Genomic DNA, 23995 nt, shown 5'->3' with positions numbered 1-23995 from the left:
CGTGAAGCACAAAACTGCCGATGAATAAAAGTCCCTGTTTTTCCCCAACAACAGTTGTAGTTCCTCAATTTTGTTGGGAAGTGAGCGCACGTTAGAGAGAAATATTCCAGGTAACGGTGTTCGTAGTCCACGCTGGCGAAGACGTACCAGCACCCCAGCCCGTTTCCCTCTCTTCCGGCGTTTCACCGCGTGAACAAAGGTGAGCGCACCTTTAACCAGAATGTCCAGAAATTCCAGAGCAGTAGGCAGAAAAGTGGGAAATAACTCCTCTGGTGTAGTAGCCCTGATGTTCATGAGTTCTTCTCTGGTGAGAGAGCTCCGGGTACCATCACAGAAGACCGTTTTAAAGCAAAAAACAAAACAAAACAATGCGCACCAACACGCCGAGGCGACCATCTTGGATGGCGCCGCAGAACCATCTGAACCAAAAAGGTTTATCTCGGTCTCATCAGACCACTGGACATGGTTCTAGTAATCCATGTCCTTAGTCTACTTGTCCTGAGCCAACGGTTTGTCGGCTTTCTTGTGCATCATCAGCAGGTGACAATTTGCTGCTGAGTCATTGCTGTAGGCTAAAATTATGTTGTACTGTCAACAGGCAAACATGTCACTCTAATCATAGCTCTGAGGAAACATCAGCAAATTGAGGAAGTCGAGGATATTAAGCAGTCTCTTGATTTTTTGGCTGAGGAAATTGCAACAACGAGGCTGCAGCAGAGCAGTATTCTCAACCTGGTCGAAGAAAGTAAAACATTGTAGATTCAGAATGTGGAAAAGGAATAGGGGCTATCTTTTCTTGAGAACCAGAAGTTGGAACAGTATATCCTTTTGAACTACGCCATGGTCACAGGGCTACACTTGAAGCCCCACTTGTACGCTTGAGCGGTGTGCTCTCACAGTGGGGAGAGTCTGGAGAGTTGGATGTCACAACAACAGAGCAATAAGTAGCTACATTCCTCCAGGCTAAGGGCATCACTCTGGACTGCAATGACATTGAGGCCTCCCATGCACTACTTCAGAAGAAAAACAAGAACAAATAAGCGAACATCCTGAGGTTTGTTAAAAGGAAGCAGAAGATGGCTTTACTGAAACAAAAGAAATCTGAAACGGTCCGATGTTTGCAGCAATCTCTCATACTGAGCATGCATGTAGCGACAGTGGAGAGGAAAAACACCCTTTTAATAGGAAGAAACCTCCAGCAGAACCAGGTTCTGTGTGAGCGGCCATCTGCCACGACCGACTGGGGGTTTGAGAGAACAGAGCGTAGACAGAAAAAGAACACAAAAGCACTGATCTAGGAGTACTTTCTATGGGAAGGAAAAGTAAATGTTAATGGATGTAGCTTTTAGTGGTTTCATCTAGGAAGAAAAAACAGATAAACTCTAAGCCAGTTTTTGAGTTTAGAGTATGAGAGGGAGCACATACAGTTAGTCACAGTAAAAGCTCAGTGAGTAGCTATGTCTAGGAGAAAAGTAGGGTTAAACACTGAAAGACGGGGCCAAGTGTATCAACGGTAGAAGGTGAGCATTAAGTTGTTGGCAGCAGAAACTTGGACAATGCCCCCCTTCCAGGAAGGTGTCACAGGTAGATATAGAGTCAGGCCAGGTGTAGCTTCTACGAAGAGAAGAGAGAGAGAACATAAAGTTAAAAGCTGAAATAACAGCAAATAATGCAAAATTGGAGAGTAGTATAAGAATGTGGAGTTCAGGTATATTAACAGGTATATTAACAGACAAAAGAAAGGAGGAGGTGGACTTGCGATATTTGTGTATACAAAATTAAAATGAAAGTGTTGGAAATAATGTTGGCGTTAACTGATATTCTGTAATGTTTAACTGTATAAATTGTTAAGAAAAAGTACGAAAAATACTGTAATACGTTTTGCATATATAGAACTCCTGGGAGTAATATAGAAATATTGAATGACTTGATTGAAAGAATGCTTGTGAAAAAACTGGAAAAGTTATTTTTATATGTGGGGACTGACTCATTCCTAACAACCATGTATCTAAAGATAATTTTATAAACCAAATGCATACTATGACCTTCAACCCAAAGATTACCTGGCCTAGCTGGATCACATCCCGGAGCACTACGCTTATAGACAACAATTTTACATCGAAAATAACTTACTAGGTGAATTATTAATCGATGATATAAGTGATTATTTGCCTGTATTTTGGTGTCGAAAAAAAGTACAAAAAGGCAAACTAAAAACGTATAGACGTATAGGAGAGTGAGAACAGAAGAATCTATCATCAACTTGAAAAGTAATTCACTAACAGAATGTTGGGACAAAATATACTAAGAAACAGAAATTAACAACATATGAATCATTATTAGTCAAATTTACAAAACTATACGATAAATATTAAGTGAAGGTATTCAACAACAAAAAAAGTATAGTAGTTGTCCATGCAGGACTCCAAAATGCGTGTAAAACGAAATGTACTTTACCAAAAAGGTATATGCTTATGGACTAAAGAGTTGGAACTTAAATGTGAGAGATAGAAAAATGAATTGATAAGTATATTGAGATAATTGTCTCTTCTCACATGAAGCTGAAGATGCCCTGCAAGGTTGCTTTGAGGCTACAGATTGGGGTGCACTGTGCCAGCCATATGGAGAGGACATTAATGTCAGGTTTAAACAACCTAAAATACTTATAACATCACAAAAAGAAGAGAGAGACAAAGAATTAGTTATTTACTCGCTGCGAGGGGAACGGACAAGATGTGTTCAGTTACAAATCTCATATCGCTCTGAAAAACATCTGTCCGACCCTCTCTTTTTATTATCATTCGGGGGTCCCTAGTTACAAAGAACGTCATTCTCTAAGGATGGGAAACAACAGCTGCATCGTATACAGGTCATAAACACCATTATCTTTCAACAACACACTTCCACAGTCTCCATCATTTTAAGATCAGTGCGTCTTCTGTTCAGCGCAATCAGCCTTCATCTTTTATGACCTCCTCAACTGCGGACTGCTTCCTCCTCAGCTCCATTTATGATCTTTGCCTGCAGACAAACTCATCACATCCTTTACTCACACAAACATCATGAAAGGTTATAAAAATCAAATAGTCAATTTAAGGATAGGAGAAAATATAAGATAAATCTATATTCAATTACTCCAACATTTCTTCCCTGTTTATCTTATATCTGCTCATATTCTCATATCACTTAAACAGCCACTTCTTTTAGATTTTTAACTGTAAGATTATTTTCACGAGTACAAAGACAATTATACTTACTGACATTCAAATCACAGAATCATATAGAAATGGATCTGGATACAGGCCAGAAAAGTGGTCAGTCGCATCCTCATCATCTTCATCATCCTGATGTTTAAATAACGGATAGAGTTGGGTAACTCTGTCTTCCATAGGAGAAATAGCTGTGGTGATGAAACGGTTAAGCAGAGAACGAAGGCAGGGAATACAACAACATCCACACAATGTCAAAAATTGCAGCAAACACTGCAAAGGAAATTACTACTGATGATACAAAATTTTATACTTCCCAAACACATCCAGCCAGGAGTCCCACATCGAGGTGTCTACTCCAGAATGCTCCTTCATTTTGCCATTTAGAGATCTCAAACCTTCTATGGCTTTAGTTAGGCTGCCGTCAGTCAGCAGCAATATTGTCAGGTATGAATGTGCAGCATTTTTCTCCAAAAATTGCACAAACTCCTCCTTTTTCAGCTAACAACATGTCCAAAGCACTTCTATTCAACATCAGGGAAGTTGAAGCCAATTAGTCATGGACAGTTCAAACCCGCTTTGTGTCCAATTTCCTAGTTTTTGTACATTGTAATGGATATAGTTGATCCTGTCTACGTTTTTGTTCATCGTACACCACTTACAGATACTTTATTCAAACCTGATCAGTTAATTTATCTTCATCTATAGCATCTATGTATGTAGAGTCTCCCTCAGTCTGCCAAGCTACTGCTCTGCACTTTCTATAACGCCAATCATGTGGGATTACACTAGATAGTCCATCTGTTACTTCATCTACTAACATAGGATATACTGAAACTGGTAACAATAAAGTAATTAGAGCACAGAGTCCCGTTACTTTTGAAGGTAATCGATCAAACAACCTGTCGTCATCACACCACCACCAAATGTCTCCTCTAGAGACTGGTTTAAAATACTTATTTACTTTTACAATTGCAGTACACCATACTGCAGTGAGATTTCCCAATTTATTGCCTCTCTCTCTGTCATATTTATACATGTGTAGTTTCCAGTGGTGACCCGTTTATGGAATACTGGTTTGTCCTTATCTGCTGTGGTTACAGGAAAAACAGAATCCCAGTGCTGACATATTTCATTAGGATTAGTTTGATTCATTACTTCCATCACACAGAGTTGTGGTATCAAAGCTGGAATTATTTGTAACAAAAGCCTGGGACCCATACACACAACACAATCTCTTTTAGTCATGTTAGCCGCTTGCTCTACCATCAATAACCAATTATTATTTGTTCCTGATACTCCAGTAATAACCTGGAACTAGTCATCTGTGGTTAACTTTCCTAACATACTTTTACTCTCTTCGCTTTGTTACCTGGATTACATTATCAGCTTTATGGAGCTTAAACAACTTCTTTTGATGACTAGCATAATCAGTGGTGCCCCACTCTGGTGTCCAATTATTTCCTTCATCAGCTACCATCATGGACCATGAGGTGTCTCTTCTGTCATTAGTTAAATACCATTTATAACTTCTATAATCCTGCCCTTTCCTTCCTCGTTTGGTCAAGCTAATGAGTGGGATCAGCACCACAGCTGTGGTTTTAGATTTCACGCACACTTGAATACCATAAGTATAAGAAGTTTGTTTAGTACACATAGTTAGGTTATCTTGCCTTCCTTGATTTAGCGCTACTTGTTTAATATGACTCATAGCAGGTGTTGTTACATTCTGATTCATCCTGACTGGTTCCCAGAAGTACCAGAAAAATAAAAAATCAATATGAAAAAAAAAAATAAATACCCAGCATTGCTCATCCATCTAAAAGTCATTTTGGCTGAAATTTTGGTTCCAGTGTCTTAATTTTCTTCACTGACTTTCGGATCTCTCCAGACTCTAAATGTCTGGGTCCACCCTATTATCAGTCTATAAATCACTTCCCCTGACGGAGCTTTCAACTGAAATGACCTTTTTACAATGTGTAAGGTGTATCCAGGTTGATCTCTCAGTTATTTTTACTACTGTGGGAGTGGTTAATAATACCTAATATGGGTCCTCCCACTTAAGTGAAATACCAATGTTTCTTTTTTACACTCCTTATTAACACTCAGTCTCCTGGTTCCACTAATTGGTTTTCCCCCTGGGAAATAGAACATTCCTCATTAGTTTGATTTTGTTTCTGTTGCTTTTCTAACATACTCCTCATATAATCAGCTAGGTTAGCTTCTTCATCTAACTCCCACTTATTTTTAACTGTGGTAATCTGTATGGTCTTCCAAATAACGTTTCATTGGGTGTTAGCCCTGAGGTACTTGTAATGTTTAGTTGGAAATAGTTCTATCCATTGAGAAAATGCATCTATAATGACTAAACAGAACGTTTTTTCCCTACACTGTGATTTAACTCAATAAAATTGTGAAACACAATGGCTCAAATATTGCCACCCATTTATATAGGTTCTTTGGTAGGACAGGTTTATTATCTGGTCAAATATAGTTTTTATCTTTTATTGCAGCTCCATGTTTTTTCCACATTTCTATCTCCTGTGGTGGGCTTTGTTGTTGCATTTCTTTTAACACTGTATCTTTTGTCACCAATGCCACCAATATCCTGTTTGTATCTTCCCTCTCTCATCTTTTTTGGAGAAATCATTCACATAGACTATTTCATGATCCTGCAAATCACTTCTAGTTTTTTGCTTCTTTTTCTGCTAATTCTTGACAATCATGTTAATTTCCATCTTCAGCTTCTACACTCCATTTCAGTTCAGACGTCATTTTCAGCTCTTCCTCATACATTAGTTTTTTTTTTTAATGGAGTTCCTATTTCTGCATAATTTGGCACCCAGTTTCTACAATAATTAGTTAGTCCAAGAAAGGACATAATTTGCTTTTTTTTTTTTACTGGTTTTGGAGCTTGTAAAATTGCAGTCTTCCTTTCTTCTACAATTGTGCTTCCCCCTGCGCTAAGATTGTGGCTTAGGTATTTAACCTCATTTTTACACAACTGAAGTTTCTTTTTACTGACTTTGTGTCCTTCTTCTGCTAAATATTTTAATAATGCTATTGTGTCATTTTTACAGGTCTCCTCATCAGGAGAGGCTAATAGCACATCATCAACATATAGTAAAACCTGACTACCTCCTGGAGGGTCAAACTTGGCCATATTTGCACTCATTACCTGAGAGTATATAGTTGGACTTTCACAGTAGCCTTGAGGTAGTCTGGTATAAGTATATCTTTGTCCCTCAAAAGTAAATGCAAACCAGAACTGACTATCTTTATCTACAGGTACAGAGAAAAATGCATTGCTTATATCAACTATAGTAAATATTCTAGCATCTGGTCTTAGGGAATTTAATAATGTATAAGGATCAGGAACACACGGTGCTCTCTGAACAACTGCATTATTAACTGTCTGTAAGTCTTGTACCATGCGCTATCCTGTTGATGGAACTTATTTTTTAACTGGAAAAATGGGGGTGTTACATGGTGAGTCCTCGCATTTTATCATCACCCCTGCAGTTATTAAATCCTTTATTACTGGTTTTATTCCTTCACGAGCATCCTATTTCAAAATGTATTGTTTTACACTGGGCCTGTATTCTGTTTTTGCTCTAATTTGGACAGGTAACACTCCTTTTACTAAAACCACATCAGTAGGGTCTTTTGACCATAACTTATTAGGGACTTAATTCAAGAACAGTTCCTCCTGTTCAGTAAGGAATATTTCTCATTGTTGCTTTGTATGCAAATGCATCTCTTCCTGCACTATTCTTCCCATCTGTATAAACATAAGTTACCATAACATTTGTAGGGGTTACTTTAGTTAATGCTTTTTCATAAGTTTTATCTGGTCCAGGAGTATTTTTATACCACATGGTAATATGTAGATCATCTGTTGTCATCTGATCTTGTAGTTGAGTAATGACATTTCATCCTTCTGTTAATAAAGCTGTCCCGGGTGGCTTATTTGGAACATCCAGTGAATAGTGGTAATAAGGTGGTCTCACTCCTTTTAACATGAAATAATCTTCCTGGCTGAGTTCTGCTTTTCTCTTTAATACAATATGTCCTTCTGAGGTTGGAATTAATGCTAACCCCAGATGTAATAATCCATCTCGTCCCAATAGATTCACCGGACACTCAGGGAACATTAGAATAGATAGCTGACATGGCTGTCCATTGGGATCTCTTATCCAAACTGGTTCAGACTCACAGACTTGTGTCAATTTCCCACTAGCTGACCTTACTGTTATTTGCTGATCACTAAGTCTGGAATTTGGGATTGTTTCTCTACAGGTGGTCCTGCATGCTCTGGTATCACAAAGAAAAGTAATTGATTTTCCATTCAACAGTAAGGTAACTTCAGGTTTTATGTTATCTAGGGAGAGAAGGTCCTGGAAATTTAGGAGGACATCCTGCCCTTGTGTTTTTGGTTTTTTTGTTTTCATCGGTGTCCGAGGTACTAGAAGCAATTTCACTTGTTTTCTGTCCTAGTCATGCTGAATAATTTTTTTTCCTCAGGACAGTCTCTGACCAGATGTCCTTCTTTTCCACAACACCAGCACCCTGAGGTGTATTGTCTATAATTTCCTCTGCTCACTCTTCCTCTCTGACCCCTGCGGTTTTGTCCTCTGCCTCTAAATTTTCCTCTTCCTCTGTTGTTTTGATAATAAATCTGTTCTTCTTGCTGGAAAAAGGTGTTGACTATCTTTTTTTTTGTTTTTTATCCTTCATTACTTCATCTGCATGGAGGGCATGATTAACATAGTCTTCTAGATTTGCTGTGGGGAACCCTATAAAATGTCTCCTTACCCAGGTATTAATTGCATCCCTGGAACCAGCATGTAGTGCAGTTTTTAACTGCTGTCGATAAGCTCCTTGTTTGTTTTCATCTTCTTGTAGACCACTATGTATTTTAAACACTTTTGTCAGTCTAATCCTATATTCTTCAAAAGGCTCTTCCTCTTTTTGTTTCACTCTGGCTATTTCTGCATAGTCAGCTCTGCGTCTGTACCTGACTGTAAGCCTATTGATTAATTCCCTCACTCTGTTTGTTCTGCTGTTAAATAGAGTAAAATATTTTCTAAGGTTACACAGAAAAAAAACCGTGTCATGCCATGAACCTCCGTGACACGCTGTATCAACAGCCTTCAGCGTCTCAAAACAATAATAAAAAAATAAACATAAATAAAACATACATGAGGTACAGCCATGGTGGGGATGGATTTATTCACCAAAGGGACTCATTTTAGCCCATCCAATCCTGTCAAACCTCATCAGATCTTTGGTACAAAACAAAAACTTTCCACCTGCTCTTTTTACTCCCCTTCTTCTGTCCTGCTGTTCTACTTTGTAAGTCTATCAAAAATTACTTCTTAGCCCTCTGACCTTTTCTGCTTTCCACAAAAACGTCCATTCTTATCTCCTGCATCACATCTCTCTCTTTTTAGTTATTTTTAACCAATAATCTACACCCTCATAACATTCTTTGTCCATTTTTCTTAAATCACGTGTACTTTTAATGTACTTTTAATTATTGCATCCTATAGATCAACTAATTTTTTAGAGTTTAAACGACCATCATAATGATATGTGGTTATCCATTTATCTAAATATTTTAATTTTAATATTTTAATTTGATCCTGTGCTTCTATAAATTTCCAATCTTTGCATTATTATTCATTTTTAGTTTATTTTTACTCGCCCCTTTTCCCATTTTTTTTTATTTAAATTTGGTCCAGCATATAAATACCTAGGGTATTCTAAATGCTGGATTATTCTGCTCAGTAGGGTGACAGAAAAATCTCCGTTTGTGGTAATTCTCACTTCAACTCTTTCGAGTGGAGAATTCTTGCCTTTGCTTCCACAAAAGTTAGTGACTTTCAATCCCACTGCTTTGGTATGAGGCAAAACCTAGTGGTTTAAATCCTCCATTCATTTCTCACATGCACACATTTAAACGTGGAATTTTCTTAGTATTTTTTGTTGTTTAAAATACTTAAATGCGGACTCCGCCGTCCTGGAAACACGGAATTTTCAGTATTATTTCTTAATACTCCGAGGACTCCGCCGTCCTGCTTGTACCTGTTAGGGCCTAGGATTCACAGGATTTTATTTCAGGCAATGACCCCCAGTCATTTGTCACACTTTTTTTAATCCAGATTCAACTCACCACTTTGTCCTCTCCTCTCTCTCAGAGTTCCGTCAGCCATCAGACCCCAGCGGGCGGGCCGAGATCCAGTCCCGGAAAGGGTCTGTGAGTCTGATAAGACTTGCCGTGTGCATGGTCTTACTGGTATCCACCAACCCGCTGGAATCATCAGGCGTATTTGGAATCCGGCTCCGAAGGACCAAATTAATGTCAGGTTTAAACAACCTAAAATACTTATGACATCACAAAAAGAAGAGAGAGACAAAGAATTAGTTATTTACTCGCTGCGAGAACGGACAAGATGTTTTCAGTTACAAATCTCATACCGCACTGAAAAACATCTGTCCGATCCTCTCTTTTTATTATCATTCGGGGGTCCCTAGTTACAAAGAACGTCATTCTCTAAGGATGGGAAACAACAGCTACATCGTATACAGGTCATAAACACCATTATCTTTCAACAACACACTTCCACAGTCTCCATCATTTTAAGATCAGTTCAGCGCAATCAGCCTTCATCTTTTATGACCTCCTCAACTGCGGACTGCTTCCTCCTCAGCTCCATTTATGATCTTTGCCTGCAGACAAACTTATCACATCCTTTACTCACACAAACATCATGAAAGGTTATGAAAATCAATAGTCAAGTTAAGGATAGGAGAAAATATAAATCTATATTCAATTATTCCAAAAATTAATGCCATGACTCAGTGTGTAACTGACTATATAAACTTTTGTGTGGAAAATACCATCCAATGGTGAGATGCTTCCCCAATAACAAACCCTGGATAACCAGTAACTTGAAGGACCAGCTTAGCAAGAAAAAGGGGGCCTTCAGAGAAGGAGCTAGGGAAGTATTGAGTTTACAGAAGCAACTTAAAATCAAGATAAGAGACAGCAAGGAGGTAAATGGCCTGAACATGTATAGCGCTTTATCAAGTCTGAGGATTCCAAAAATCTTTACACTACAATTAGTCATCCTCTCATTCATGCACACATTCACACTAACTGTGGTAGGCTACAGGGGTTGGACAATGAAACTGAAACACCTGTCATTTTAGTGTGGGAGGTTTCATGGCTAAATTGGACCGGCCTGGTAGCCAGTCTTCAATGATTGCACATTGCACCAGTAAGAGCAGAGTGTGAAGGTTCAATTAGCAGGGTAAGAGCACAGTTTTGCTCAAAATAATGAAATGCACACAACATTATGGGTGACATACCAGAGTTCAAAAGAGGACAAATTGTTGGTGCACGTCTTGCTGGCGCATCTGTGACCAAGACAGCAAGTCTTTGTGATGTAGCAAGAGCCACAGTATCCAGGGTAATGTCAGCATACCACCAAGAAGGACGAACCATATCCAACAGGATTAACTGTGGACGCAAGAGGAAGTTGTCTGAAAGGGATGTTCGGGTGCTAACCCGGATTGTATCCAAAAAACATAAAAACACGGCTGCCCAAATCACGTCAGAATTAAATGTGCACCTCAACTTTCCTGTTTCCACCAGAACTGTCCGTCGGGAGCTCCACAGGGTCAATATACACGGCCGGGCTGCTATAGCCAAACCTTTGGTCACTCATACCAATGCCAGACGTCGGTTTCAATGGTGCAAGGAGCGCAAATCTTGGGCTGTGGACAATGTGAAACATGTATTGTTCTCTGATGAGTCCACTTTACTGTTTTCCCCACATCCGGGAGAGTTATGGTGTGGAGAAGCCCCAAAGAAGCGTAACACCCAGACTGTTGCATGCCCAGAGTGATGGTTTGGGCTGCCATATCATGGCATTCCCTTGGCCCAATATTTGTGCTAGATGGGCGCATCAGTGCCAAGGACTACCGAACCATTCTTGAGGACCATATGCATCCAATGGTTCAAACATTGTATCCTGAAGGCGGTGCCATGTATCAGGATGACAACGCACCAATACACACAGCAAGACTGGTGAAAGATTGGTTCGATGAACATGAAAGTGAAGTTGAACATCTCCCATGGCCTGCACAGTCACCAGATCTAAATATTATTGAGCCACTTTGGGGTGTTTTGAAGGAGCGAGTCAGGAAACGTTTTCCTCCACCAGTACCACATAGTGACCTGGCCACTATCCTGCAAGAAGAATGGCTTAAAATCCCTCTGACCACTGTGCAGGACTTGTATATGTCATTCCCAAGACAAATTGATGCTGTATTGGCCGCAAAAGGAGGCCCTACACCATACTAATAAATAATTGTGGTCTAAAACCAGGTGTTTCAGTTTCATTGTCCAACACCTGTACATCGCAGCTACAGCTGCCCTGGGGCATACTGACATTAGGGAGGTGTACAAGAAGAAGTTGGAGAACAAGCTCCAGCAAAACAATATCAGAGATGATTGGTCAGGGATGAAGATCATGGGCTTCAAGCCGAAGGACGATCGGACAGATGGATGTCTGGACAGAGCCAATGAACTGAACACATTCTTCAATAGGTTCAATTCAGGAACAAGCTCAATATCCTCTTCTGCCTACAGCCAAACAGACATCCCACCCTCCTTTGACCCAAAGCCTTCCTATCAGTTCCAGTGTTGTGGAAGACGTCCTTTCTTTTTCTGGTACCAAAGAAAACCAGTCCTCAATTCAATTCAGTTTTATTTATATAGCGTCAATTCACAACACATGTCGTCTCAAGGCATTTTACAAAGTCATTTCAATCGAATCATACAGATTTCAAGTTAGGTACATACATTCCAATTAATTCTAATTATCAAACAGTGCAGTCAGATTCTGTTCATGATTCAAACTGGTTAAAAGGCATTTTATCTAATGAAACCCAGCAGATTGCATCCGGTCAGTGACTTGCAGCATTAACTCCTCCTGGATGTGGCGACAGTGGACAGTTGCTTGCATTGAGTTTGCAGCAATCCCTCATACTGAGCATGCATGTAGCAACAGTGGGGAAGAAAACCTCCCTTTAAACAGGAAAAAACCTACAGCAGAACCAGGCTCCTCCCTTTTAACAGGAAGAAACCTGCAGCAGAACCAGGCTCCGTGTGAACAGCCATCTGCCACAACCGACTGGGGGTTTGAGAGAACAGACACTAAAAGAACAGAAGCACTAATCCATTAGTACTTTCTATAGAAAAGAAAAGTGAAACATCCAGGAGAGAAAGACAGCTAAGCAGATGAACTCTGAGTCCGTTTTCAAGTCTAGAGTATGAAAGAGAGCACATACAGTAAGTCACAGTAGAAGCTCAGCCAGTGGCTAGGTCTAGGAGACAGACAGGGTTAAACGCTCGAAGACTGCCAAGTGTATCATCTGTATAAGGAGAGCATTAAGTTCTTTGCAGCAGCAGCTAGGCCGATGTCCACCTCCAGGAAGGTGCCACAGCTAAACACACAGCCAGGTCAGATGTAGCTTCTAGAAAGTGAAAAAGCTGAGAGAACAAAGTTGAAAGCTGAAATAACAGCAAATAATGCAAAATTGGAGAGTAGTATGAGAGTGTAGCAGAGAGAGTGAAAGGGGTCATTATGTCTTCCAGCAGTCTAAGCCTATAGCAGCATAACTACAGAGATAGCTCAGGATAACCTAAGCCACTTTAACTATAAGCTTTATCAAAAAGGAAAGTTATAAGCCTAGCTTTAAAAGTAGACAGTGTCTGCCTCACTGACTAAAACTGGAAGCTGATTCCAGAGGAGAAAAGCCTGATAACTAAAAGATATGCCTCCCATTCTACTATCTAGAGACGCTAGGAACCACCAATAAACCTGCAGTCTGAGAATGAAGTGCTCTGTTAGGAATATATAGAACAATCAGATCTGTGACGTATAAAGGAACTAGATCATTAAGGGAGCAAGTGAAGGGAAGCTAAAATACGAGATAAATATGATCTCTCTTTGTAATTTTCATCATAACTCTTGCTGCAGCATTTTGAATCAGCTGAAGGCTTTTAACTGCATTTTGTGGACATCCTGATAGTAAAGAATTACAGTAGTGCAGTAGTAATGCATGGACTAGTTTTTCGGCCAGGATATTTCTAATTTTGGCAATATTCCGGAGGTGAAAGAAGGAAATACTAGAAACTTCTTTATTGCGGTATTTAAATGACATGTCCTGGTCAAAAATAACACCATGGTTTTTTTACTTTATTACTGGAGGTCAAATTAATGCCATCAGCATTGACTAAGCAGTTTCTTTTTCAAAGATTCAGGTCCAGACAACAACTTCTGTCTTGTCTAAATTTAGAAGTAGAAAATTTAAAGCATCCAACTTTTTACGTCTTGGCTCTTTAGGATTTATGAATAAATAAAGCCAAGTATCATCAGCATAACAGTGAAAATGTATCTAATGCTGCCTGATAATTTAAATTTTTTGGAAGCATATATATATGTATATATATATATATATATATATATACAGTACTGACCAAAAGTTTGGACACACCTTATTCAAAGAGTTTTCTTTATTTTCATGACTATGAAGACAACAAAACTATGAATTAACACGTGGAATTATATACTGAACAAAAAAGTGTGAAACAACTGAAAATATGTCTTATATTCTAGGTTCTTCAAAGTAGCCACCTTTTGCTTTGATTACTGCACACTATTGGCATTCTGTTGATGAGCTTCAAGAGGTAGTCACCTGAAATGGTTTTCCAACAGTCTTGAAGGAGTTCCCAGAGATGCTTAGCACTTGTTGGCCCTTTTGCCTTCACTCTGCGGTCCAGCTCACACCAAACCATTCAAACTTATTCAAAGGGTTTTCTTTATTTTCATGACTATGAATATTGTAGCTTCACACTGAAGGCATCAAAACTATGAATTAACACATGTGGAATTATATACTGAACAAAAAAGTGTGAAACAACTGAACATATGTCTTATATTCTAGGTTCTTCAAAGTAGCCACCTTTTGCCTTGATTACTGCTACGCACACTCTTGGGATTCTGTTGATGAGCTTCAAGAGGTAGTAACCTGAAATGGTTTTCACTTCACAGGTGTACCCTGTCAGGTTTAATAAGTGGGATTTCAAGCCTTATAAATGGGGTTGGGACCATCAGTTGTGTTGTGCAGGAGGTGGATACAGTACACAGCTGATAGTCATACTGAATAGACTGTTAGAATTTGTATTATGGCAAGAAAAAAGCAGCTAAGTAAAGAAAAACGAGTGGCCATCATTACTTTAAGAAATGAAGGTCAGTCAGTCCGAACAATTGGGAAAACTTTGAAAGTGTCCCGAAGTGCAGTCGCAAAAACCATCAAGTGCTACAAAGAAACTGGCTCACATGAGGACCCCCCCAGGAAAGGAAGACCAAGAGTCACCTCTGCTGCCGACGATAAGTTCATCCGAGTCACCAGCCTCAGAAATCGCAGGTTAACAGCAGCTCAGATTAGAGAACAGGTCAATGCCACACAGAGTTCTAGCAGCAGACACAACTGTTAAGAGGAGACTGTGTGAATCAGGCCTTCATGGTAAAATAGCTGCTAGGAAACCACTGCTGAGGACAGGCAAGAAGCAGAAGAGACTTGTTTGGGCTAAAGAACACAAGGAATGGAGACACAAAGAGACACAAAGTCTGCGGAGACATTCTGCGGACCCGGAATATAGGCTGCCCTGAGGCTGGCAAGGCGTGGTGCCTCCCAGACCAGGAGCCGCCGGGCCAGGGACAGTAGTCTTAGAGACCTGGACCCCCCTTGGTGATTTATATGGAAGACAACCGTGGTGTTGTCCGACCGGACCAACACATGTCGTCCTAGCAGCCCTGGAAGGAAAGCACGGAGCGCCAGGAACACAGCCATCAGCTCCAGAACATTGATATGGACCCCGCACTGCCGCAGGGACCACACCCCCTGAGCCGCACGGTCTTGCCAGGTTGCTCCCCAACCCTTGGAGGAAGCATCCGTATGGACGACTTCCTTCCGACACGGAAGGGGGCCAAGCGGGACAACCGCCATGATGTAGGACCCGTTCTGCCACTGGGACAGACACTGTAGGCACCGAGGCACAACCCGAAGCCGTTGGAGCCGGTGAGTATGCCGGGAGGGGTCCAGGCCGACCCCGTTCAGCCACATCTGCAGGGGCCGCAATGAAAGAAGCTCCAGAGGCACCACGCTGGACGCAGCAGTGAGCATGCCCAGAAGATGCAGCCACTCCAGAAACTGTGGAGCCCTGCCAAAGCGGAAGCTCGGAAGCACGGCCAGGACGCGCCGAGGAGAAGGACAGGCAGTCATGGAACCAGAATCTAGAACCATGCCTAAGAAAATAGTCACCTGGGAGGGGGTCAGGCTGCTCTTCTCCAGGTTCACCCTCAAACCCAGCTGACGTATGTGGGCGAGCACCGTCTGGGTGTCTCGGATCGCCTGATTGCGGGTTGCAGCACAAATGAGCCAGTCGTCCAAATAGGGCAGGGTCCGCAGTCCCCGTGCCTGCAGGGGGGAAAGGGCCGCTGCCACACACCGGGTGAACACCCGAGGAGCAAGGGAAAGACCAAAGGGAAGGACCCGGAACTGGAAGTGCCTCCTGTGAAAGGCAAAGCGGAGAAAACGCCAATGGTCCGGAGCAATGGGGACATGAAAATAGGCGTCCTTCAGGTCGGTAGCCGTGAACCAGTCTCCTGGGGAAATCGCCTGCAGGACCTCCCGGGTGGTCAACATATGGAAAGGCAGAACCTTGAGAAAAGTGTTCAGACCCCGGAGGTCCAGAATTGGACAAAGACCGCCGGTCTTCTTGGGAACCAGAAAATAAACTGAATAAAAACCCCCGGGATCCCGCAGGGGGTCCACCGGAACAATCGCACCCTTGACCAGCAAGGTGCATATCTCCCGGTCCAGGGCCCAAGCCTTCATTGGGTTGCAGATGACCGTCATCTTGGCCCGGCTGGGGGTAGGAGGCCGGCGGCGGAACTGAAGATGGTATCCCCGGGACAGAGTGGACAACACCCACGGGTCCGGGGCGTGAACAGCCCAACTGAGCTGTCCCGGGGAGAAAAACCCCACCGCCGGCTCCAGAACATCACCGGCGGGTCCCTGGCCCCGGGAGGGCCTGGGGAAACGCTGACCGGGATGAGCAGACCAAACCGGGTGCAAACCCTGGGCCCCACCATGGTCCCCTTGGGCCCTAGTCGGTCTCGGTCTAGGAGCCGTGCTTGTGGACCCCAAGAAAGGGACAAGAGGGGGGAGGGAACCCCGGAACGAGTCCCTAGCTGCCCCAGCAGCAGCTGGCCGGCGGGGAGGTCTATTGAGACTCTCCAGCTGCTGCCGTGTTCTTGAGGCCTGGGCTGTACGTTCCAAGGCCTCCAGCGCAGTTGAACCGAAGAGTTCCCCCGGAACCACAGGAAGAGCCCTCAGCGTTCTCCTGCAAGGCTCGATCAGGGGCGATTGCGCCATACCTGGCGCCGAGCATGGACCAATGTAGAGAGCGTGCGTCCCAGCTCACGCGTCATCAGGGCGAAGGCCTGCAGAGAGGCGTCCAACAAGCCCCGAGTTGACTGGTCCAAGGGAACCGACTCCAACGAAGAGGAGAGGCCCAACATCAGATGGGAGTGGGAGTTCCCTATGCGGCCCATCCGGGCACCTGAGTCGTAGGCCCTAAACAGCAAATCGTCCGTGACACAGCATTGCGGTCGTGGACAACGGGCATTAGTCTTCAACGCCTCATCGGGAGGAACGATGAGGGAGGCAATGGCAGACTCGACAGGGGCCATGCAGCCCAATCCGAACTTGGGTGCCTCATGCATGGCAGCCAGGGCCCTGCCATCCGCTGTCGGGCGGGAAAAGGCCCTTGTGTCCGTCCAGCAAGCATGCAGCTCCTGGACGTAATCTGCTGAGGGAGGAACAACAAAGGCAGCCTCGGCATCACGGCGCCTAAAGAAGGCGCTAGATGGAGCAGGCTGGGCCAGGGGAACGTTCAGCTGCAAACGGCCCAGCCATTTTAATAGCTGCAGACACCGGTTCCCCCGCACCTCCCAGGGACTGGGCTCCCGGTGTCATGTGACTATATAGACTCACGTGAGCCACCAGTAGGTCACATGTGACCATGTTGTTATTAATTTCTCGACCGGCGCATGCGCAAGAATGATCATTCAGTGCTTGAAGCACCGCCTCTGGTGGTCAGTAGGGATGAAATAGAACTTCATGATGTCTAAACAAATGTTTAGCTTCCTGGACATGTATTCAGAAAGATTCTCAGAGTCCTCTCAGCAGTGTTGCCAGGTGTGAAATGTAGGATTATCTAGAGACATAAAATTATTGTATTTTGAGGGAAATTATCGTACACTCATCAGCTTTGTGGCGTCAGTACGGAATGTATTTATCAACAGCTGCAGCCCCACAGTACCGGGCTCTGCTTCTTCTTTTCTTTTCCTCAATCATGGGGGGGCGCAGTGGACTACTCAGCCAATCATGGCCGTTGTTCTGAGGCCAACGCGTCACGTCACACGTAGGTCACATTTAGAAAAGCACGATTGGCTGGAATTTCCAGCATTTGTTTCCGAATCCGGACACAGATGCCTTTAAGGTTCACAAAAAAACTCCGACAGACTTTGGCGATAGGCTGATGACGACGGATTACAACCACACATTCATGGAATGGTCTAATTATCGTACATTTGGCCTTTTTTTTAGGAATATTGATCGTACATCGTACGATAATTATCGTACACCTGGCAACACTGCCTCTCAGACACCTCCTATCTTAGCCTAAAAATTCCTGCCAAGGAGTCTTAGCTTAAGACTGATTCTGTTCGTTGCTGAGAGCGACTCTGAGCCAGGAGACGACAGAAATCCTATCTTAGTAAGGGGGTGTGGTTGACCCTGTTGCTAGGTGTGACACTGTCTTCTAAGAGCTGTGCGCTCCTAGTAATTAGTGGAGAGAAATGAACCGATCATAGCACTGGATTAAGATGTATAAATCACGATGATGAAACTTAGCAAAATTAACCTAATTGTCACACAGCATCAGAATGTTTGACCCTTATTTACATGCTCATCATTATTTCAATTTGCTTATGTTTACTTGTGCTGGTAATTTTTACTATGCCATCTATTTGACATCAAAGTGGACACTCACCTGTCAGCATTTTACTGTGATTGCCTTGTTGTATAAAGAGGTTTGACTGGGCAAAACGTTCACAACCTAAAGGAGAAAAAAGGTGGAGAAAACGGAGGAGGAGAGCGCTGGTACCTGCTATAATCAAAAGCTAGAGAGTAGATTGCAGCACACAAGCGAACTTCACTGGAGACGGGGGTGTTGATGACCATTTAGGCATAGGCACATTATCATGTACAATACCGCAAATACCTGTTCACCACGTTTACATCTTCCTTCTGTGTATATAGTGTTTAGTTTTTATTATTGTTTCTATTTTATTTTATTTATCCTTCCTAATATTACCTTACTAGAGGTGCATTTTTAACCCATCCTGCAGCTGAAACTATTTAATTTACCCCTAGGGGCATCTTATCTCTATATTAATAATTGTATGATTGTTATAGATGTTTATGTGCTCATTTAATCGACAGTTTATGGGTGAATGATTGGTTAACAATTATGCCGGTAGTGTCTTATTAATTCACTGTTGTTCATTGTACAGGAAATACCTCTTCTTTCTCTCCATCTTTCCACCATCTTCTCTGCTTAAGACACTCCAGTCCTGCCCACTAGTCTTAACATTTGTTCACTTTAGGAGCTTTCTTAAGGCATAAGTTGCTTTGTGAATAACGTTTATCTTACCAAGGTAAAACTCAAAGAAAAATCATAGAATAAGAGAAATTATAAGATTTTTGACGCCACTGACGTCACTAGAAGCTACTTTTAGTTTTAGGATTATTTGTGAATATGGGCCCAGTATAACAAACTGCTTCCAACTTTGAAGTGACAAGATACGACCTTCAAACATCTTTTTGGACTCAGCATCACAACTGTGTGCAGGAGTTTTGTGCTGCTGCAAATAATAAAATATTATTTTTGCTTCCAAGCACTGAGGTCAAACATGCATCATTGTATCTCATCAGTATTTTGACAATAAACTTTCATGTCTTTTAGAAATGTCTACTATTGTTTTTTACATATTAAAAATACTTTATAACAAATAAATTGTTAAAAGAAAGCTAAGAATAATCCAGCAGTTGGATAAATCACTTGGTTTGGTATGATTTGGTCAACAAAATTGTGAACCATAAAATAGTCGGTTAAAACATTTAAATTCCATTAAACACTAGCCCAGTATCAGGAAATGCAGATGCCAGTATGACACAAAAGTTAATATAAAAGTGCTGTCACTAAAAAGTACGATTGTTTTCTGTATTTGCCACATCCAAGAATAGTTGTTTGTGTGATGACTTCATCTTGTAAGAAAATAAACCTATTGAGGTTAGTTAAAATAGAAAGTCATGATGCAAGAACAAAAGTCAAAAATCCTCTCATTACTGACAGCTGCAAAATTCAACCAAGAAGAAAAATGGGACAACTTACTACAAGGCAGAGCAAATATCTCAACGTATATACATTTTTATGCCCCTTTATATGAAAGAAAAACATTTGACCGTTGTGGTCTTTGTAGTTTGATAATCGCTTCTCCCAGCATTGCTTTGGTGTTCACTGGTATATATGGGTTGCATGGTGGTGCAGTTGGTAGTACTGTTTACCTGCAGTAAGAAGGTCCTGGGTTCCACTCTCTGCCGGGGCTCTTTCTGCATGGAGTTTGCATGTTTTCCCCATGCATGCATGGGTTCTCTCTGGGTACTCCGGCTTCCTCCCACAGTCCAAAAACATGCCTGTTAGGTTAATTGGTCTCTCTAAACTGCCCCTAGGTGTGTGAATGAGTGTGTGCTTGTTTGTTTGTGTGTTGCCCTGCGATGGACTGGCGACCTGTCCAGGGTGTACCTTTCCTCCCGCCCATAGACTGCTGGAGATAGGCACCAGCTTCCCTGCAACTCACTATGGAAGAAGTGGTATAGAATATGACTGATGACTGGTATATATACATATACAATAAATTTTAATATTATTGAAAGGTAAATTTCTTTCAGTAATTTAATTTACCAAGTAAGACATAATATTGATTAAAAACACACTGATATTTTAAAGGTTACTCTTACGATATTAAAAGCATCTGGAGTACTCTGGAGTATGGACACAATTACTCTACAGAACACTGTGGCATATGTAAACAGGTTTTGACCAAGTAACGGTTATATGTATTTATTTTTTTACTAGATTGAAATTAAATTGTTCTTTTGGTTTTAACAAAGATGTTCTGATGACAAAAGTTGCCTAGGCTGTGTGACTAAAAGCTAAATCAAACATTTGACCTTGATGACATTTGGCAGAAAAGGTTTCGGTTTCTGTTTCATTAACAACCGAAAGGCAACTTCTTTTTCAGGAAACGTTTTTAAGTTGCCCAAGCTGCTGGCTCAGCCCAGGTAGTCACAAAACTTGTAGTGCAAACCTTTATGATGTATTTTCTCTCGGATCAGCTGATCCTTCTGAAGTACAGTCTTAGCTTTTAATAAGAATTATTTGAACTGATGTTTGTGGTGAAAGAATCTTGATTTGTGAGTGCCGGGTTCTACTGAAGTGGTACACCTTACTTTATAAATCTGTTTTTGTTCTACTGAGCCATCATGTCATCAGGTCTTTTGGGGATTTGTGGTCAGGGGTGCAACAGATGGTACCATTGTTTCACTGTCTTTTTTATGTCTTTGTCTTCAAAATCATTGTCCCATATCCTGATAAATTGGAATATTGTCGAAAAGGTAACTTATATCTAATTATATTAATGTGAACTTGCCACACAAGTAATATATTTCAAATGTTTGTTTCTGTAATGAAGGTGATCAACCTGTGGTTCTACTGATGTGTTTAAAAAGTCCAGGTTGCTTTAATAGGGACATTTAGCTTGCCTGTGTTTTTGGCTTTGACATCTCTCATATTCCCCTTGAAGAGACAGTGCTTCATAGATTATTTGAGGGGTGTAGGCCAGGCCAGTTTGCAGGACAATGGCCATTAAAGTAGATGTAGGTACATTTGGGAGTGTGGGCAGGTGCCAACTGTAGCTGGAAAATAAAACCAGGATCTCTATGAAGCTTGTCAGGAGAGGGAACCATGAAGTGCTCTACAATATGTCTGGTAGATGGCTGCACTGACTAAGGATTTGAGAAAATATGTTGAACCAACAGCAGCAGATGGCATGGCTTTCCAGATCACCACTGACTGTGGAAACCTCAGTAAAACTCAAACAACTTGGATTATATCCCTTTCTACTCTTTCTACACACTTTAGGACCTTGATGTGCGAAATTTACTTTGATTTGAAAAGAAAAGTTTGGACCTCCGAGCAACAGTCCAATTCTTTTTCTCCTTAGCCCAGGCAAGATGCTTCTGATGTCTCTGGTTTCAGGAATGGCTTAACAAAAGACGTGTGGCAGTTGACGTCCGTGTCCTGGATTTATCTGTGTATGGTGGTTCTAGAAGCACTTGCTCTTGTTGCAGTCCATGCTCCACGATGCTTCAACATTCTTTCAAGGCTGTAGTTAGCCCATTTGGTTGTCAACTATTTTTCCTTTCCTCCAACCTGACTATGAACAGCTTTTTTACCCATTATCAAGCTGCTAGTTCTAATTGTCAAAATGAAAAGAAATAATTGTATTTCTCAAAAAATTAAAATATTGTAAAATGATAGAACTAAAGCTGTAATCAGAACATCAAGAGCCACTATGCAAAGACAAATCCGACATATTGGCTACAAATGCTGCATTTCTCGTGTCAAGTCACACCTGGACCAGAGGCAACGTCAGAATCGGCTCACCTGGGCTAAAGTGAAAATAAACTGGTCTGTAAAACCAGTGGTCCCAAGTCCTTTTTACAGATTTATTTGGAAATTAAGGTCCCAGTCTAGAGGAAGAGCGGAAAGGCACAGAATCTACATTGCTTTAAAGTCCAGCGTGAGGTTTTCACAGTCAGTGATGATTTGGGGTGTCATCTACTGGTGTTGGTCTGCTTTGTTTTCTTAAGTCCACACTCAACACAGCCTATTAGGAAAATGTTAGGAAATTTTTGAGCACTTTATTCTTCATTATGCTGACAGGATTTTAGAAGATGCTGAGTTCATTTTCCAGAAGGATTTGGCACCTACCTTCACTGCCAAGGTTACCAAAAGCTGGTTCAATGACCGTTGTGTTACTGTGTTTATGCAAAGCCAAACCCAACCAAGTACTGACTGCATATAAATTAACATACTTTTAAGAAGCTTGATATTTATATTTAAATATTCTTTTTTTATGGATCCTATGTAATGTTCTAATTTTTGGAGACCCTGTAAGTCATAATCATAAAAATTACAAGAAATAAAGGCTTGAACATTTCACTCTATGTATGAACCTGAGTTTCACTTTCTGAAATGAGTGACAAAAATATTGAATTTTTCAGTGTTTTTTTTAATGTAGTTATTTTTTGAAAGGGTTTACTGATAATTTAAATAATTAATTTAGTAAATTATGTTTTCAATTATATTCATTAATTTGACATTCACCTCTTTTTACCAAAGCTATTCATTGCATCCAATTATCTCTCTTCTGCTTTCCTTTTTTTTTTACACAGTTTTCCGTTTTCACTTATCTCAGACAGGGGGCGTAGTCTTTCCTTCCACGAGGTTCGTTGCCAGCGTGAGATGGAGATGAGGGCCGCAACCGAAGAGACATCCAATAGCAGTGTTGCGGGTGGTGGAAGTACAGTCCTTCAGCGCCTCTTGCAGGAGCAGATGAATCGGAACTATGTGCTGCAACAACAGCAACCGTCTGGAGGAGGTGGGGTGGGGGTAGCGGCAGTTGGAGGAGGAGGTGGTTATTCAGTACAAGGACAGGTAAGCCCCTGTGATGATCATTCAGTAAGTGCTCACATTGCAAGACAAGAGCCCCAGGGACAGGAGCTTCAGACAGACAGTGGCCTGGAGAAGGTTGGTGGTATCCGAGTTGGAGGGCATGGTGGGGGCAGTGTAGGTGGGGGATGTGTGGGCTCTTGTGGAGAAGCAGTTGGTGGAGGGGGCAGTGGAGTTGGTGGGATCACTCAAGGACAGTGCCTAAACCTAGAAGATCTCCCAACATACGAGGAAGCCAAAGTTCAGTCACAGTACTTCCGCGGCCATGGTTCTCCTCCTCAGCAGCAAGAGAGCAGCCAGTCTCAGCAGCCTTCACTACCTGCCTCGCTGGGTGCCGCTTTTTATGTCACTGGACTGAGCAACACCAAAGTTCGCATCGAGGGTCGCCCAACACTGCAGCGTGTCAGTGGTGCAGGGAGGGTGCACCAAGATGATGGACTTAAAGATCTAAAGCAAGGACATGTCCGGTCTCTCAGTGAGCGACTTATGCAGCTTTCATTGGCCACCAGTGGTGTAAAGGCCCATGCTCCTGTAAGCAGCACTCCACTCTCCCCACAGCTACCCCCGTTAGGGCAGCCTGGAGACTACTACAAGCCACTGCATCGCGGCCCACCACCAGACTATCCTTTTAAAGGAATATGCCCTCTTGGCAGTCATCCGGAATCTGGAAGCCCCTTTTATCAGGAGCCAAGAGTACGGGACCACTCCAGGGAGGTTCCAACTGTTCGATATCAGCCTCCTCCTGAATATGGCTCTTTCAGGTAATGAATACACAAACATATAC

General features: G+C 42.0%; 1 protein-coding gene across 3 annotated transcripts in view; it reads left to right on the top strand.

Annotated features, from left to right (window-relative positions):
- amot (angiomotin) overlaps positions 1-23995 on the top strand; it is a 111126-nt gene that overhangs the window by 19864 nt on the left and 67267 nt on the right. For all 3 annotated transcript variants that reach the window (XM_047379065.1, XM_047379066.1, XM_047379067.1), the window contains one exon: positions 22958-23972. In XM_047379065.1, the coding sequence (XP_047235021.1) occupies positions 22958-23972 (1015 nt within the window). The remainder of the gene's footprint in view (positions 1-22957; positions 23973-23995) is intronic.

This window comes from Girardinichthys multiradiatus, chromosome 11 (genome assembly GCF_021462225.1).
Source record: "Girardinichthys multiradiatus isolate DD_20200921_A chromosome 11, DD_fGirMul_XY1, whole genome shotgun sequence".
NCBI lineage: Eukaryota > Metazoa > Chordata > Actinopteri > Cyprinodontiformes > Goodeidae > Girardinichthys > Girardinichthys multiradiatus.
Note: the sequence above shows the minus strand (reverse complement) of the source record. Positions and strands in the feature narration are given on the sequence as shown.